The 16298-nt window shown below is 40.1% G+C and overlaps 1 protein-coding gene across 5 annotated transcripts in view; it reads right to left on the minus strand.

Annotated features, from left to right (window-relative positions):
• The window catches only part of Ppp1r13b (protein phosphatase 1 regulatory subunit 13B), a 91340-nt gene that overhangs the window by 49611 nt on the left and 25431 nt on the right, over positions 1-16298 (minus strand). For all 5 annotated transcript variants that reach the window (XM_076551466.1, XM_076551467.1, XM_076551470.1 and 2 more), the window contains exon 2: positions 5772-5919. In XM_076551466.1, the coding sequence (XP_076407581.1) occupies positions 5772-5919 (148 nt within the window). The remainder of the gene's footprint in view (positions 1-5771; positions 5920-16298) is intronic.

Raw genomic sequence — 16298 nt, forward strand, 5'->3', positions numbered from 1 at the left:
TGTCTTCAATATTGCTTCTAGGTCTCACCATATAGGCCATAAGCAGTGCAATTTATTTCTCCACAGCTCAGTTTTTTGGACTGAACTTGGGGCCTCACACATTCTAGGCAAGTACTATAGCACGGAGCTCATATTCATACAACCTAGATTTTCTGTTTCACACACATACTATCTATTTTTTTAATTATTAAAATGTGTATGTGTGTATGTCTCTGTGTAGGTATGTATAGGTGTATTCAGGCACCCACTGAGGCCAGAGAAGGTGCAAGATCCCCTAAAGCTAGAGTTAAAAGGAAGTTGTGAGCAGACTAACTTGGGTGCTAGGAACTGAACTCTGGTCCTCTGCAAAAGCAGCAAGCAGTCTTGAGTACTGAGCAATCTCTCCAGTTCCCACATCACATCTCTTAAAAATGTTTTATTCTGAAATATTAATAATTTTAGACTATTAGAAAAATGGGCATGTGGCATGTCTGTAATCCCACTTGGGAGGCAGAGGCAGGAGAATGGCAAGTTTGAAGCCAGCCTTTAAGGCTAGGATGTCTCAGGCAAGCTGAGATACTGTCTCCAATTTTTTTTTTTATTTCACTCTAGTAGAAACATTGCAAGACAGTACTATATACCCTTACCTGAGTCTCTCTAATGTATAGCTATCAAAACCAAACAGTTTACACTGGCAGGCCGCTGTTAAGATTACAGGCTTTATTTGGATTTCACCAGCTTTTCCCTAATGCTCCCTTTCTGTCCCAGGATTTCACCACAAAAGTGTATTTAATTGCTTTAACTCCCTGGCCTCCTCTGGCCTGTAATAGTTTCTTAGTCCTTATTTTTTATGACTATGACAATTCTGAGAACTGGACAGGTATTTTATAGGATGATCCTAATTTGGGTTTGTCTGATGTTCTAATAGGCTGAATGCTTTGGGGGTAGAGACTAAGGTGTATACCTCTTTTTCCTCTTGCTGCTAACAGGTGTGCATTTCTACAGTTCAGAGCCAATTGTGAGCTTTTCTGCAGGCTTTTGAAAGGAGTCATTTATTGAATTGGGGAAAATCCATTCTACCCAACTGGTAATTAAATGGTAACACTGATCTTCAATGCAGCTGATAGACAGGTCTCACTTGGACCAAGTGCATTCTCCTCTATAAACAGATGTTTATAATGTCACACAATTTGTTTTTAACTTTCAGCTGAAATAATTAGCTGGTATTTTATTTAGGATTTTCTCATCTTTGTTCAAACTAAGGGGGCTGGAGATGTAGCTCAGCCAGTAGAATGTTTGCCTCGCTGGTGGGAAGCCCTGGGTTCTGTCCTACACTGCACAGGCAGCACATGTCTGCGACTCCAGCACTCAAGTGAAGGAAGGAAGAGCACAAGTTCAAGGTCATTCTCTGCTGCACAGGAAGTATGAAGCCCATCTAGGCTACATGAGATGCTATCTTAAAACACTCAAGCTGGGCTGGAGAGATGGCTCAGCTGTTAGGAGCACTGGCTGCTCTTCCAGAGGTCCTGAGTTCAATTCCCAGCAACCACATGGTGGCTCACAACCATCTGCAATGAGATCTGGTGCCCTCTTCTGGTCTGCAGGCAAATATGCAGCCAGAACACTGTATACATAACAAATAAATAAATAAATAAATAAATAAATAAATAAATAAATAAATAAATATTTAAAAAAAACACTCAAGCTAAGATTAGCCTATACTTTTCTTGTACTCCTGTTCAGTTTTTGGTGTAGAAATTATACTTGTCTCAGCCGGGCGGTGGTGGCGCACACCTTTAATCCCAGCATTTGGGAGGCAGAGGCAGGCGGATCTCTGTGAGTTAGAGGCCAGTCTGGTCTCCAAGGCGAGTTCCAGGAAAGGCGCAAAGCTACACAGAGAAACCCTGTCTCGAAACAAAACAAAACAAAACAAAACAAAGAAATTATACTTGTCTCATAAAATGAACTACGTGGTCATTTCTTTCCCTATTTGACTTTTCTTATATTCAACTGGGGATGAATTATTCTTTGAAAGTATGAAAGACAGGGAAAATTACAGGGATGTGAAAGGGAAAGGAGCTTCCCACCCTAGAGTCTAGTTGAAGCCCCTCACCAGCCAAGAAGCAAGAATTACGGCAAATGAACATCTGCTGTGAAGGGCGTCAACACCGAGATATTTTTTCATATAAGTTTATGCTAAAATGACAGCAAATCAGGCTTAAGACCTGAATGTATATGACTCTAGGAGGGTCTTACTCCTCTTTGGACATTTTCTGGAAATCTTAAGATTACTACCTTTGTTACATTAAAGACAGCTTATCTTCCTGCTCCCAGTGACCAAGAGCTTAACCACATCAACTATAATCCTGTCAAGTGCTCCTCAGGTACTGGATAGTGATCTCACTTAGGTTTCCTAGCAACCCTTTTAAGATAATAGCATCAGACAATGTAAGGTGGCACGTGTCTTTAATCCCAGAACTCAGGAGGTAGAGGCAGGAAGATCTATATTGAGTTCCAGGCCAACCAGGGTTACATAGAGACCCTGCCTCAAAAAGGCAACAAAACAAAACAAGATAATAGCTTCAAAACTCACACAAATCATATACATGACTATTATGAAGACAAAGAAATATGATTCTCAGAGAAGACTACACTCACACCTCCAGGAGGTGCCTTCTTTCTGAACACTGTTCTTTTTCTTAACCCTAGTAGTTAGCCAGGCAGTGGTGGTGCAAGCCTTTAATCCCAGCAGTCAGGAGGCAGAGGCAGGTGGATCGGATCTCTGTGAGTTCGGCCTGGGCTACAGAGTGAGATCCAAGACAAGCACCAAAACTATACAGAGAAACCCTGTCTTGAAAAACAAAAACAAAACCAAAAACAAAAATCCCAAACAAACAAACAAACAAAAAACCCTGTAGTGCTTAAAATCTGCATTAAAGCATATTTAATATATTTCATCTCGGTTTGATACAGAAATTTTTTTCTGTGATCCAAGTCCTTAAAAAGATACAGCTTGGAGCTGCAGTCTCATCCCCATCACTCTTAGCATCATCTTTGGAGGATAAAAACAGTTGCAACGCAAACTTACTTTATGCTTATGTTCCCTCTTGCTTTACTCATTTTGAGCAAAGTCAATATCTACTATTTTCTTTTCAAGGTGTTTATACGCACCAACAGTTAATTTATCACTTGGTTCCTGCTAGATTATAGGTTCCATGGGAATGTGAATCTTGGCTCTGGCTGACTAATATTCCTTCAAGGAATAAAGACTGTACCTAGTATGAATCAGGTACTTACTAAAAAAATCTGTGGGATGAACTATGGTACTTTCTTCCTATAGTTCATCTAATATAAACTTCACTGCCAAGTTCATAGGCTGCACTGTGTCTTAAATCTCTTCTGTGTTTATGGATAGGTTTCTTTTCTTATCATCTATGCCTTTTCACTGTTCACATACTTAAACCTTGAACCTTAATCTGTCTGTTATTAATTATCAGAGAAATAAATTCTAGTTTTACTGATTCCCACATTTCTTCATTCCTGTCCATCTAATTCCTTAGATTTTTTCTCTAACTTCCTAAATTGGGTACTTTAGTTTGTTTTAATATTATCATCATCATTATTATTATTTCTTCTTATCATGATCATTATTACTATTTTAGTTGTTGAGACAGTGTGTCACTTTGTAGTTCAGGTTACCTTTGAACCCATGATCCTCCAGCTTCAGTCTTCTAAATGTTCAGATTACAGATAGGTAACACCATACTTTAAATTGTTTACTTTTTGTTCATTTTATTTTAAAAAATATTTTTTTATTTTATGTGTGTGAACCTTTGCCTATATATATACGTATACTACTACATATGTACCCGGTATCCTTGGAAGTCAAAAGAGGGCACTGGATCCACTGACAAATGAATTATAGAGATTTGAGCCACTGCCACTGTTTATGTGTGCTGGGAACCAAACCTGTGTCCTCTGTACTTAAAAGTAATTTAATGCTCCATTGGGCCATCACTCTAGCCCCAAGTTAATTATTTTTAAAATAAAATTACTCCGAGTAACCCTGTGAGCTATAACACACTGCACATGGTAATTTATTTTTTTTGAACCATCTGACAGGAGCTGTTGTTGTTCATGTATAGGCAAGCTCTGCCTTACTTAACCAATACCTAGGGTACAGACAGCTATGGTCCTCTCTTGGATGAAATGAAATCTATGTGTGCTTAGCTCAAGCTTAACTCAGAACTAAGTGTATTTAAAAAAAATACAAGTTGAACATTAAAAAAGTAAATTTCACACCATATTTTTAGTTTCAAAAGTGGCATTTTTATATATACAGGTCCATAAACAGAGTTTTAAAAATATTTGCACTGGCTGGGCAGTGGTGGTATAGGCCTTTAATCTCAGTACTCAGGAGACAGAGGCAGGTGGATCTCTGAGTTCAAGGCCAGCCTAGTCTACAGAGTGAGTTCCAGGGCAGCCAGAGCTACACAGAGAAACCATGTCTCAAACCCTCTCCCAAATTAATAATAATAATAATAATAATAATAATAATAATAATAATAATAATAATAATACTTGACTATCTCTAAGGGTTCTTTAAGCATTTCCATTTGGACATCTATCTTTTTATCACTTCAAACCCAACAAGGTCCAATTGATCACTTTCTCAGTATCCAATGTACATCCATTCATACCTCAGTTACCAGGTATTTTTTTCTCTAAGCATTGTTTTCATAATGTCATTCCCTATTTAAAATCTGCACAACTGCTTTCTAGCTCTCTGTGGTACTTGGGCCTCGCATGAGGGGGGTCTGAGACCTTCTTTCTAAATTCAACTACTTCTTTATTTTCTTTTAGTTTTTTTTGTTTTGTTTTGTTTTTCGAGACAGGGTTTCTCTGTAGTTTTGCGCCTTTCCTGGATCTCACTCTGTAGACCAGGCTGGCCTCGAACTCACAGAGATCCGCCTGCCTCTGCCTCCCGAGTGCTGGGATTAAAGGCGTGCGCCACCACCGCCCGGCTTTCTTTTAGTTTTTACTTTGTTTTGTTTTTTTTTTCCAAGATGGGGTTGCCTCAAACTCACTGTGTAGAAGAGTATAAACTTGAAGTCCTCATCCTTTATCTTGAGTGCTAGAGTTATAGAATACAGGTATGCACCAACATGCCCAGTTTAAATTCCTTTTTAGGGTATAGACTTTGCAGAATTTCCTGCATTCTGCAATCATGTTATGTTCAGGAATTTTCCCTGCCTGCTTACTAACAAGTTTTCCAATGTAAGGGACAGGATTTTACTATTTACACCACATGCTGTCTTCCTGATGTTATTAGAAGGGAAAGGAGTTGTTAGAAGTTGAGGTAGTGCTCAGTGGTAAGTGTGTACTGAGCATTTGTAAGGTCCTGGGTTCCATCCCCCGAATAAATACAACATAACATATACAAAAACAAAAACATTAAAGAGAGTTGCTGATGGGCTAATGAGGTGGCTCTGCTGGTAGAGGTGCTTGCCACCAAGCCTGATTTGAGTTTAGTCCACAGAACCCATATTACAGAATGATAGAACTCACTCCTGAAAGTTTTCCTCTGATCTCACAAGCATGTTGTGGTACATGAACCCATATAGACCACTGAGCCATCCTGAGGTCACATGTTACAGAATCTTATCTCCCCCACACTACAGCTGTTTTTCATTACTCATCACCTTTCTACCACAGATAACCGGGAGTCACAGCAATGTTTCCATTTGAGCACACTGAGGTGTATGTAGCCACCATTGGATAGCCTAACATACCACTTCCCCTCCACACTTCAGCCAGGTGGCAACTGCCCTCTCCAGGTTCCTTGCAGAATTCTACGACATCTCGACAGGTGGTTTCTGGTGTTATAGGAACTTCTGTTAAAATCTGTTCATTGTTGCTCAAGAACACGGTTAATATCATCTGTGAGAGAAAAGATTAGAATCACAGTTTAGATTCCTCATATAAAGAGCTTACGATTTTTAACTGTTTGTTAGCAAATACAGTTGCAGGGCTGGAGGCTCAGCAGTTAAGAACTTCTTTTTTTTTTTTTTTTTTGCAGAGGACCTAGGTTTGATTTCTAGCACCCACATGTCAGCTTACAACTGTTCATAACTCCAGATCCAGGGGATTCAATAATTAAAACTCTTAAAAAAAATCACATTCCAGGCTGTTGAGATGGTTCAGTGGTAAAGGCACCTGCTGCCAAGCCCAATGACCTGAGTTCAATCCTGTGTTTGATATGGGATCACATGGTGGAAGAACAGACTCCTAAAAATTGTCCTCTGACCTCCAGATACACACATGGCATACATGCCCACACCAACACCTCTCTCCCAATACAAAATGATTAAATAAATGAAAAATAAAAATACAATGCAAAGATATCAGTGGGACAAGCTGACATTCCATAATCACTCATTTCAAAGGGAAAAATTATAAATGACACAATGCTTCAACATCAAGTAGGGAAAAGGGCTACATCATAAATGAAGGTTTCCCATCTGAAAAAACTGAACTCATTATCTCATGCATTGGCAAAAGTTGCTTCTAGATCAAATATTTTATTTTTAAATTAATATTTTGTGTGTACAAATTCTTTGCCTGCATGTATGTGTGTGTACCACATGTATGCCTGGTGCCTGCACAAGTAAGAAGGCGGCTTCCCTCAGACTGGAGTTATGGATGGCTGTGAGGCACCATCTAAGTGTCTGGAACCAAACCCAGGTCCTCTACAAGAGCAAAAAGTATTCTTAACCACTAAGTCATCTCTCCAGCCCTGATCATATGTACAACTCATAAAACCATAAAAATTCTAGACTAAACAAAAAAGAAAATTCTAGAACCTATGTAAATCTGTTTTTATAACTATGTGGTACAGAAGTCCTTTCTAACTAATAATTCAAAAACCAGAATCACAAGATTCATTATTCATGTACTTTAAATATAAAAATTTTATAAAGCAAAGACAAACTGGGGAGATATTTGCAGCTCACATTATAAATAAATGGCTAATCTGAATCTGTAAAGAGCCCCTACAATTGCCAAAAAAACACTAACCAGAAATAAACTTAAGCATCATAGCAAAAGAAAAACAAATGGCCTTAAATACAGCATACAACACATCATAATACATTTGAAAAGTGAAGATTGCCTGGCCTATTTTCTTTTTAATTTAAAAAACAAAAGGATTCAGCTGTTTTGATATAAGTTCTTAAGACATAGTATTAGAAATAATTTTTTAAAAAATCAATACTCTTTGGGTACAATTTAAAGATTTCCTTTAATCCAGTGGTTCTCAACTCTCCTAATGCTGTGAACTTTTAATACAGTTCCTCATCTTGTGGTGACCCCAACCATAAAATTATTTCATTGCTACTTCATAACTGTAATGTTGCTGTTATGAATCATAATGTTAATATCTGATATGCAGAATATTTGGTATGTGGCCCCCAAAGGGGTCACAACCGACAGCTTGAAAACGGCTTTCCAGAAAGCATCCAAAGTTTCTTCATTATTCTTTCATCGAAGGTCAGAAATAAGGACTGCCAGACATGGTGGTGCATATCTTTAATCCCACCCATCTGAAGGTAGGGGCATGTAGATGTCTGTGAGTTTGAGGCCAGCCCAGTCTATACAGCATGTTTTAGACCAGTCAGGGCTACATAATGAAACTCTGTCACAGAAACAAAAGCCAAGACCTAGGTGCAACAGAATGCACCTGTAACCTCAGCACTGAAGAAGCAGAGACAGGAAGATCCCAGGAGCTCACTAGCCAGCCAGCTTAGCAAAATTGGGCCAACCCCAGGTTCAATGAGAGACCCCGCCTTAAAAAATAAGAAGAACAACAGAGGAAGTACCTGATGTCGACTTCTGGTCCCCATAAACATGCACACATATATGTGCATGTACATAAACAAACACATTCACATATGCATGCCCTCCAAAAAGTAAGAACTGGTCTGGGGAGATGGATCAGTCAATAAAATGCTTGCCTTGTAAACATAAGGACCTAAATTAGATACCCAGAACCCACATAAATAACCAGGGCATGGTAGCATGCTTGTAATCCCAGCATTAAGGTGGTGATGACTCCTGGAACACTGGAGCTCGCTGGCCAAACAATAGACAGTGTTTCAAAAATGAAGGTGGGCCAGGTGTGTTGGCGCATGCCTTTAATCCAGTACTCTGGAGGCAGAGGCAAAAGTATTTTTAAGAGTTCCAGGACAGGGCCGGGCGGTGGTGGCGCACGCCTTTAATCCCAGCACTCGGGAGGCAGAGGCAGGAGGATCTCTGTGAGTTCGAGGCCAGCCTGGGCTACCAAGTGAGTCCCAGGAAAGGCACAAAGCTACACAGAGAAACCCTGTCTCGAAAAACCAAAAAAAAAAAAAAAAAAAGAGTTCCAGGACAGCCAGGGCTGCATAGGGAGATTCTGTCAATCAAAATCAAAAACAAACAAACAAAAAACAACTAATCAATTGGATGGCACACCCCAAGAAGAACACCCTCTGGTCTGCCTACACACACACACACACATCCCCACACATGAACATACTCCATACATACATACATACACAGGCACATGGATCCAGACACATGAATATACTCCATACACACACAAAGGCACATGCACCCACACATATAAACATACTCTACACAAACATACACAGGCATGTGAACCCACACACGTACATGTACACAGACATAAAAATAGAAGCATATTTATAATCAAAATACAGGTACTAACAAATGTTAAGAATGTGAAGAAATAGGAAACCTGTATGCTCGTGGTGGAAATGTACAATAGTACAGCCATTTTGAACAACAAAACAGCAGTTCCATGCAACACAAAGCATAGATGAATGATACAGTCCAGCAATACCACTTCTGAGTACCCACCAAGAGGAGTAACATCTGTCCACGCAAAGCATTCCATAGAAATGTTCATGGCAGCTTTGTTCATTCATAATAGTCAAAATAAAAACAACTCAAATGTCTGTCAACTGACCATCAATAAAGAAAATGTGGCCCACCACACAGCAGACTATCATGGATGAATTCTGAACACATTATATAAGTGGAAGAAGTCAGAAATAAAGCAAAACCCACACATAGTATATAACTGTTTATGTCTGCACCAGTCAAACCTATTGAGGCAGAGGACTGGCTGCCTGGTAGCAGGGACTGAATAGTGACAGAAATGTTCTAAAATGGTTCTGCAGCTTTGTACATTTGCTTAAGATTATTGAATTGTTCACTTAAAATAAGCATATTTACTTTTTCATTTATTTATTTATTCATTTGTTTTTGAGACATGTTCTCACTACGTAGACCAGGTTGGCCACCTGTCTCTGGTAGGATTAAAGGCCACACTATCTAGCCTAAAATAGGCTAAGTTTACAGCATACAAATTGTACCTCAGAAAGCTGTTTTTACAAAGTAGATTCTATAAGACTTTCAGAAAAAGCAATCAATTCGCCAGGCAGTGGTGGCCATGAGTTCAAGGCCAGCCTGGTCTACAGAGTGAGATCCAGGACAGGCACCAAAACTACACAGAGAAACCCTGTCTCTGAAAAAAAAAGGGGGGAGCAATCAATTCTTATGTAGCACAAACCCTCAAATGAGACACTCAAACTCTCTCCTTAGCTGTGTGCTGATTTTGCTGCCACTGCTAGGAAAGATTTTATTTCTCATTCTTGATTCTCAGCAGGAACTCAGTAGACTCTGGGAACATCTTTTTAGGACAATGGCTCTGACTCTGTTCAGGTAAAGCTTTGGACCCTTCCCACTTCTAGTTCCTAGTGGAAAAGCAGCTGTGGAGTAGCACAGATAACTGACATGGAAGAGGACGATAAAAAAGAAACTGAACTGCAGTAGCTCACTTGGTAGGTAGTAAGTAAGGAGCTCATAGAAGTCATGGAAAGGACCCACCAAGGTGGGGATGGACAGCCATCAGAAAGACCCTTAGCTTTTCCATGCACCAGAGGACTGACTCTAAGTTCCTTCCGGGTCTGACATGTTATAACTCTGTGTTCTGACTTAAAACCTCAGAAATGTAAGCTGGAAAGATGGCTCAGCAGTTAAGGGTACTTGTTGCTCTTGCAGAAGATCTAGGTTGAATTCCTAGCACCCACACAGCATTTAACAACAGTCTATAACTCTAGTTCCAGGATATTTAATACCCTCTTCTGGTCTCTGAAGTCTCCTGCATATACACAGTGCACATACATACACACATGAGGGCAAACACTCATATACATAAAATAAATAATTTTTTTTTTTAAAGAAAAAGGCAAACGAAAAACATACTTGGTCTCTGAGCATATCACCACTGTTACTACTGAAGCCCAAGTCAGCGCCTCTGCTCAGGCTTAGATCTTTGTGAAGCAACCTAACTGGACGCTGCCGCACTGTTCCCTGCAGACACATTCCTTTGTCTACGCACACCCCTCTGACACTGGGTCATCTCTTCACTCCCCCGTTCCGGCCGCACTCGCCTTTTCACTCTTCCATCAAGCAGGTCACTTCCCTCCCCAGAGCCTTTCCATTTGCTGTGTGGTTAGAGCTCCCCACCCAGCGACTCCCAGCGGTAACAGCCTCTTCTCTCAGCACTTAACAGAGAGGCTCTCCTAACCACCCTACCCAAAGGAGCTCCACTGTTACCTATCTCTTATGTGACTCAGGTAGCTGTTCAATTGCTTATTCCCCGTTTCCCGAGAGCAGGATCCTGGTCAGTCTTCACCTGTGCCATGAGTACCTGGATCAGCACCAGGCACAAAGTATGGACTACATAAATCCCCCAAGTGTATGACTTTGTGTAGGAATTTTGAGTCCTGAAGGATATGTGCTTGTCTGCCTTTTTATCTTCAAAGTTTTTTCACAAAAAGACAAGAGAACCTTTACCCCTTTACCTAATGAGTTATTCCACATAACAGAGAAAGTATTCGTGTGGAAGCTGGAAGTCGTGATTAATACAAGAACGTAGTTCTTGGCAGATTCCCTTGTACCTAGACATCTGGAAGTCTCCAGCCAAACTCCATCTTCCCACAAGGTGGCGCTGCACGGCAACAGGGAGCAATCCCACAGATGGACCGCCTCTAAGCAGGAGGTGAGTCAGGTGTGGTGATGCACTCAGGAAGCCAAAGCAGGAGGATCAGGAGTTCAAGGCTGGCCCCAGCTACATAGAGAATTTGACTCCAGCCTAGGCTACATGGGACCCATTTCAATTTTTAAAAAAGATATAATTATGACTGGAAACTGATCATGTTTCAAAGGTAGAACTGGCCTTAAAAGAGTGATGAAAACAATTTCAAAATAAATAAATAAACATGAAGTTTGCATGTTTCACCTCTTGAGAAGACAGGATATTTAAAAACTTAGGTAGCACCTAGTCCGTTAAAGCACTCTAACATTACGTCCTCAACAGCCCTATCACTAAGCTAAAAATCACTTTTTATTTGATTTAAGAACTGAACACTAAAAATATTCCATACCCGATATGGTGGTGCCCACCTGTGATCCCAGCACTTGAGTGCAGGTGTATGAGGGTCAAGCTCATCCCTGGCTAGTGAGTTTGAGGGCAGACCAGGCTACACCATTTTTTTTTCAATACACATCATTTATGGACATACACATTCTATCCTATAAAAATTTCACTTCACCAATCTGAACTGACAAAATCTGGTCTACATTATCCCTGAGAATACAACATTAATAGCTTCCCTTCATCTTGTTCACTTAGTTCCTTCTGTATTTAAAAACATATACCATTTGAGAATTATCTGAAACCTAGTAGGAATGCCAAATTTGAGTATACACCTTTCCATAATGCCACAGCTTGTGACCAAAACTTAGTGATATTTTAGACTATAAAGGGGCATATACATTTTGGCACTCTTGCTCACCAGTGTTGAGAAAAGACAATCACTTTATTGGCATCATCCATATGAATATTACAGAAGCAGAACTTGGGCTAAGCGTTAGACTGTAAGATAGGCTGTCAATGAGCTGGGAAATCAGCATATCAGGAACAATTTACTTTTTTTGTTAATGTACAAAATAATGGGTTTCACTGTAACATTATTCGTGTATATTGTGGTTTACTTGTATTCACTCCATTACTTCTGTCTCCACTCACCTTCTGCTGCTCCCTCCCCCAAATTGCTCCGTTTCCATGTCTCTCTCTTACACACTTACACACACACACACACACACACACACACACACACACACACACACACACACAGTGTATATATAAATCTAGGTTCTCCATGAAAAAAAATTTATCATTGCCTTCCCTATTCTCTTTTATCCCCTTCTGACTGCAATTTCCTTTAACAAAATAATATAAAGCAGCACTAAGAAAATGAAGAGAGGGGCTGGAGAGATGGCTCAGCAGTTAAGATCATTGGCTGCTCTTTCAGAGGACCAGGGTTCAATTCCCAGCACCTACATGGCAGTTCACAGCTGTCTGTAGCTCCAGTTTCAGAGGATCTGACACCATCACACAGACATATATGCAGCAAAACATCCATGCACATAAAATAAGAGTAAATAAATCATTTTTAAAAAAAGAAAATGAAAAGAGGTCTCAAGAGATGGCTCAGTGGTTATGGGCACTTGTCGCTCTTATAGAGGACCCAGCTTCAATTCTTAGCACCCACATAAGGTAGCTCACAGTCTATAACTCCAGTTTCAAGGAATCCAAAGCCCTCTTTTCTGGCATCTATGGACACCTGCACTCACGTGGCACATATCATATGATTTTATATATATATATCTTGCCAGGCAGTGGTGGTGTACTCTGGAGACAGAGGAAGGTAGATCTGAGTTGGAGGCCAGCCTGGTCTAGAGTGAGTTCCAAGACAGCCAGGGCTGTTACACAGAGAAACCCTGTCTCAAAAAAACAACAAACAAGTAAACAAACAAAAATCTTAAAAAGAAAATGAAAAGACAGGTCTTAGATTGAGAAGATATCTGCAAAATGTACCTTCTGTAACACAGAAATTTCTTAAAATTCAATATTGAAACAACATACTTTTTCAAAGGGGAAAATGATGTGAACAGACATCTAAGCAAAACCAACATAGAGATGCCATATATACATATATAAAGATGTTCATCATCACAGGCCATAAGGGAATTGTTAGCAAAACAATGAGATATACTGCTCACCTATCAAAATGGCCAAAGTCAAAACACTGGCATACAAATACCAGTCTGTTAAATGACCCTAACACTAAATCCTCAACAGTCCTTGAGGTAGTTTGAATGTAATTGGTCCCCATAATCTCAGAAGGAGTGGCACTATTAAGAAGTGTGGCTTTGTTGGAGTGGGTATGCCCTTGTTGGAGGAAATGTGTCACTGTGGGGGCGGAGTTTGAGGTTTCCTATGCTCAGGATACTGCCCTGTGTCTCAGTTGACTTCCTGTTGCCTGTAAGATGTAGAACTTTCAGCTCTCTCTCCAGTACCAGCTCTGCCTGCACATACCATGCTTCCCACCAAGATGATAATGGACTGAACCTCTGAAACTGTAAGTAAACTCCCTAAATTAAATGTTCCTTATAAGAGTTGCTGTGGTCATGGTGTCTCTTCACAGTAATAAAACCCAAACTAAAACAGTCCTATCGGCTGGGCGTTGGTGGCGCACGCCTTTAATCCCAGCACTCGGGAGGCAGAGGCAGGCGGATCTCTGTGAGTTCGAGGCCAGCCTGGGCTACCAAGTGAGCTCCAAGAAAGGCGCAAAGCTACACAGAGAAACCCTGTCTCGAAAAACCAAAAAAAAAAAAAAAAACAGTCCTATCAACTCTGCTCAAGTCACCATTTCATTTAAGGCCATGGAGCAAAAGGAATTCAGCAGCAGATAATGCTATAGCCACTTTGGAAGACAGTAATAACTTTTTATAAAACAAAACATGGATCACATCTGTAATTCCAGAACTTGGGAGGCTGATGATGCAGGAAGATTGTGCTACAAGTTCAAGACCGGCCTGGACTACACTATTAAGTTTCAGGCCTGTTTAGGTACAGTATCTCAAAACCTCTCCTCAGAAACACTTTTCTCATATGATCTATCAAGCATTAATTAATGTTCATGGCATTCACTCAAACAAACTGAAAATTTATTTCCCCACAAATACCTCTAACAGTTCTCAGAATTGCCAAAATTTGGAAATAACCATTCATTCCTCAGCAATGAATGGATTAACAAACTGTGACACATTCAGACAATGGAGTGTTATTCAGCAATAAAGGGTCTGTGCCATCAAACCACAAAATGAAAGGAAGACCCCTGACTATAAACTGCTGGGTGTAACCAGTCTGAAAAGCTATCTACTGTAGGATCCCAACTATATGAGATTCTGGAAAAGCAAAACAATAGAACCATGATGGCTATAGGGCCGGGAAAGAGACTGCAGGGGCTTTTAGGGCAGCAAAGCTGTTCTGAATGACACTACAAGTGTGGACCCATCACACATTTGTCAAAACCCAGAAAACTGTACACCACCACGAATAAAGCCTGTCATAAGCTAAGGACCTCAGTCAACCAAAACGAATCAACACTGGTCCATCATTATAACAGATGGATCACAGTAATATACTATGTTGGTAATAAGTAATAGGGGAGGTCTGAGTGGGGAGGAGCAGGAAGCAAGCGAGGGAAAATTAGTTTGTTCCATTTTTCTGGATTCCTAAAATTGCTATAAAAGAGTCTTTAACTAAAAAACAACAGTATACTGCATGTGGCAAGAGTACATGCAGACATTTTGACATGTAGAAGTGGCGGTGGGGGGGGAAGTTTACACATATACAAACTAAGTCACCTTGTAAAGTGTTTCTTAGTGTGGACCATGGTCCAATACGTTGAAAAAAGTGCTAGAATGGTCTTATGAAACACAACAGAACTTGCATAAATCTAAAGGATGCGTCACTGCACCAGGAAAACCACTGCCACCACTAGTATTCAGTCTCCTTAGTACAGTGCTGTGGGTTTTTCACATTCTCAATCTCTGTGCTTACTCTGCCTTACAGCCACTACTCTTCACTTTACAGATTAGGAGAAGGGGCTTGGAGAGGATAAATAACACAACCAGTCATGGAGCTAACAAATACTAGAGGGAGAACTTAACTCACTGCCCGACTCCAAAACTAAGACACTCTGAACCAGTTCTACAAACCACGTCTCCAGTGCTTCAAAATCAAAACCAGACGGGGCTGGAGAGATGGCTCAGCAGTTAAGAGCACTGGCTGCTCTTTGAGAAGTCCTGGTTCCCAGCAACCACATGGTGGCTCACAATCATCTATAATAGGATCTAATGCCCTCTTCTGGTGTGCAGGTATATATGCAGAGCACTCATACATTAAATGTAAATAAATTTTAAAAAAGAAGAGAAAGTCAGTGAAAGTTTTAATAAATATTCTCTGGATTATATAATCTTCCATTATTTGTTTACATTTCAATTAGCCAGGTTTTACCTAGTATTTTATTTTAAAATTATCAAGTGCTAACCAAGAGCTTTTTCCCCATTTAATCACTACATTTTGGGAATAAGAACAAAGAATCATGGCATTTCCTTCAATTAACCACAACAATGAAAAAGAAAAATTATTTAACCTAAACCATATAAATGCTCTAATTAATGTTCTTGTTTTTTCCAAAATTTACATTAGGTATACCAACAATTCTCAGACAAAGACTTCCTCTTGTTACACACTGTTTGATAAAACCAGAGAAAACACACCCCTGAGTGTTTTTTGTCGGTGCTAAGGCTGGGTCTCTCTGGTGTCCATCCTGCTGACACACGTGATCTCTTACCTTGGCATTCCAAGAGGCAGGAACCACAGGCAAGTACTCCCATGTCCAACCCTGTATGATTATTCCGGTGGTGCAGGGGATGAAACCAGGGGCTCATGCTAGCAAGTGTGCTATCATTTTACTATACTCCTGCACTATATGTACTTTTATATACACATAGACCCAAGCAAACGACATATGTACATTACATATAAACCCAAACTCACAGTACCACTGTAACAGCCAAAAATAGAAATAGCCCAAACTTACAAAAATACTTCAAAAAGTATTACTTATACGTGTCTTCCACGTGTGTGTATATGCCTACAGAAGCCAGCAGAGAGGGACTGACTGATGCCCTGGAGCTGGAGGTTAGAGGCAGTAGTGAAGCACTAGATGTGGGTACAGAAAGAACAGCAAACACTTTTAACTAATTTCTCCAGTCCCTACAGCTCAAACTAATAAATGGCTGAATAACGTGTGATACGCTCAGAACATTATCTGACC

This window comes from Peromyscus maniculatus, chromosome 14 (genome assembly GCF_049852395.1).
Source record: "Peromyscus maniculatus bairdii isolate BWxNUB_F1_BW_parent chromosome 14, HU_Pman_BW_mat_3.1, whole genome shotgun sequence".
NCBI lineage: Eukaryota > Metazoa > Chordata > Mammalia > Rodentia > Cricetidae > Peromyscus > Peromyscus maniculatus.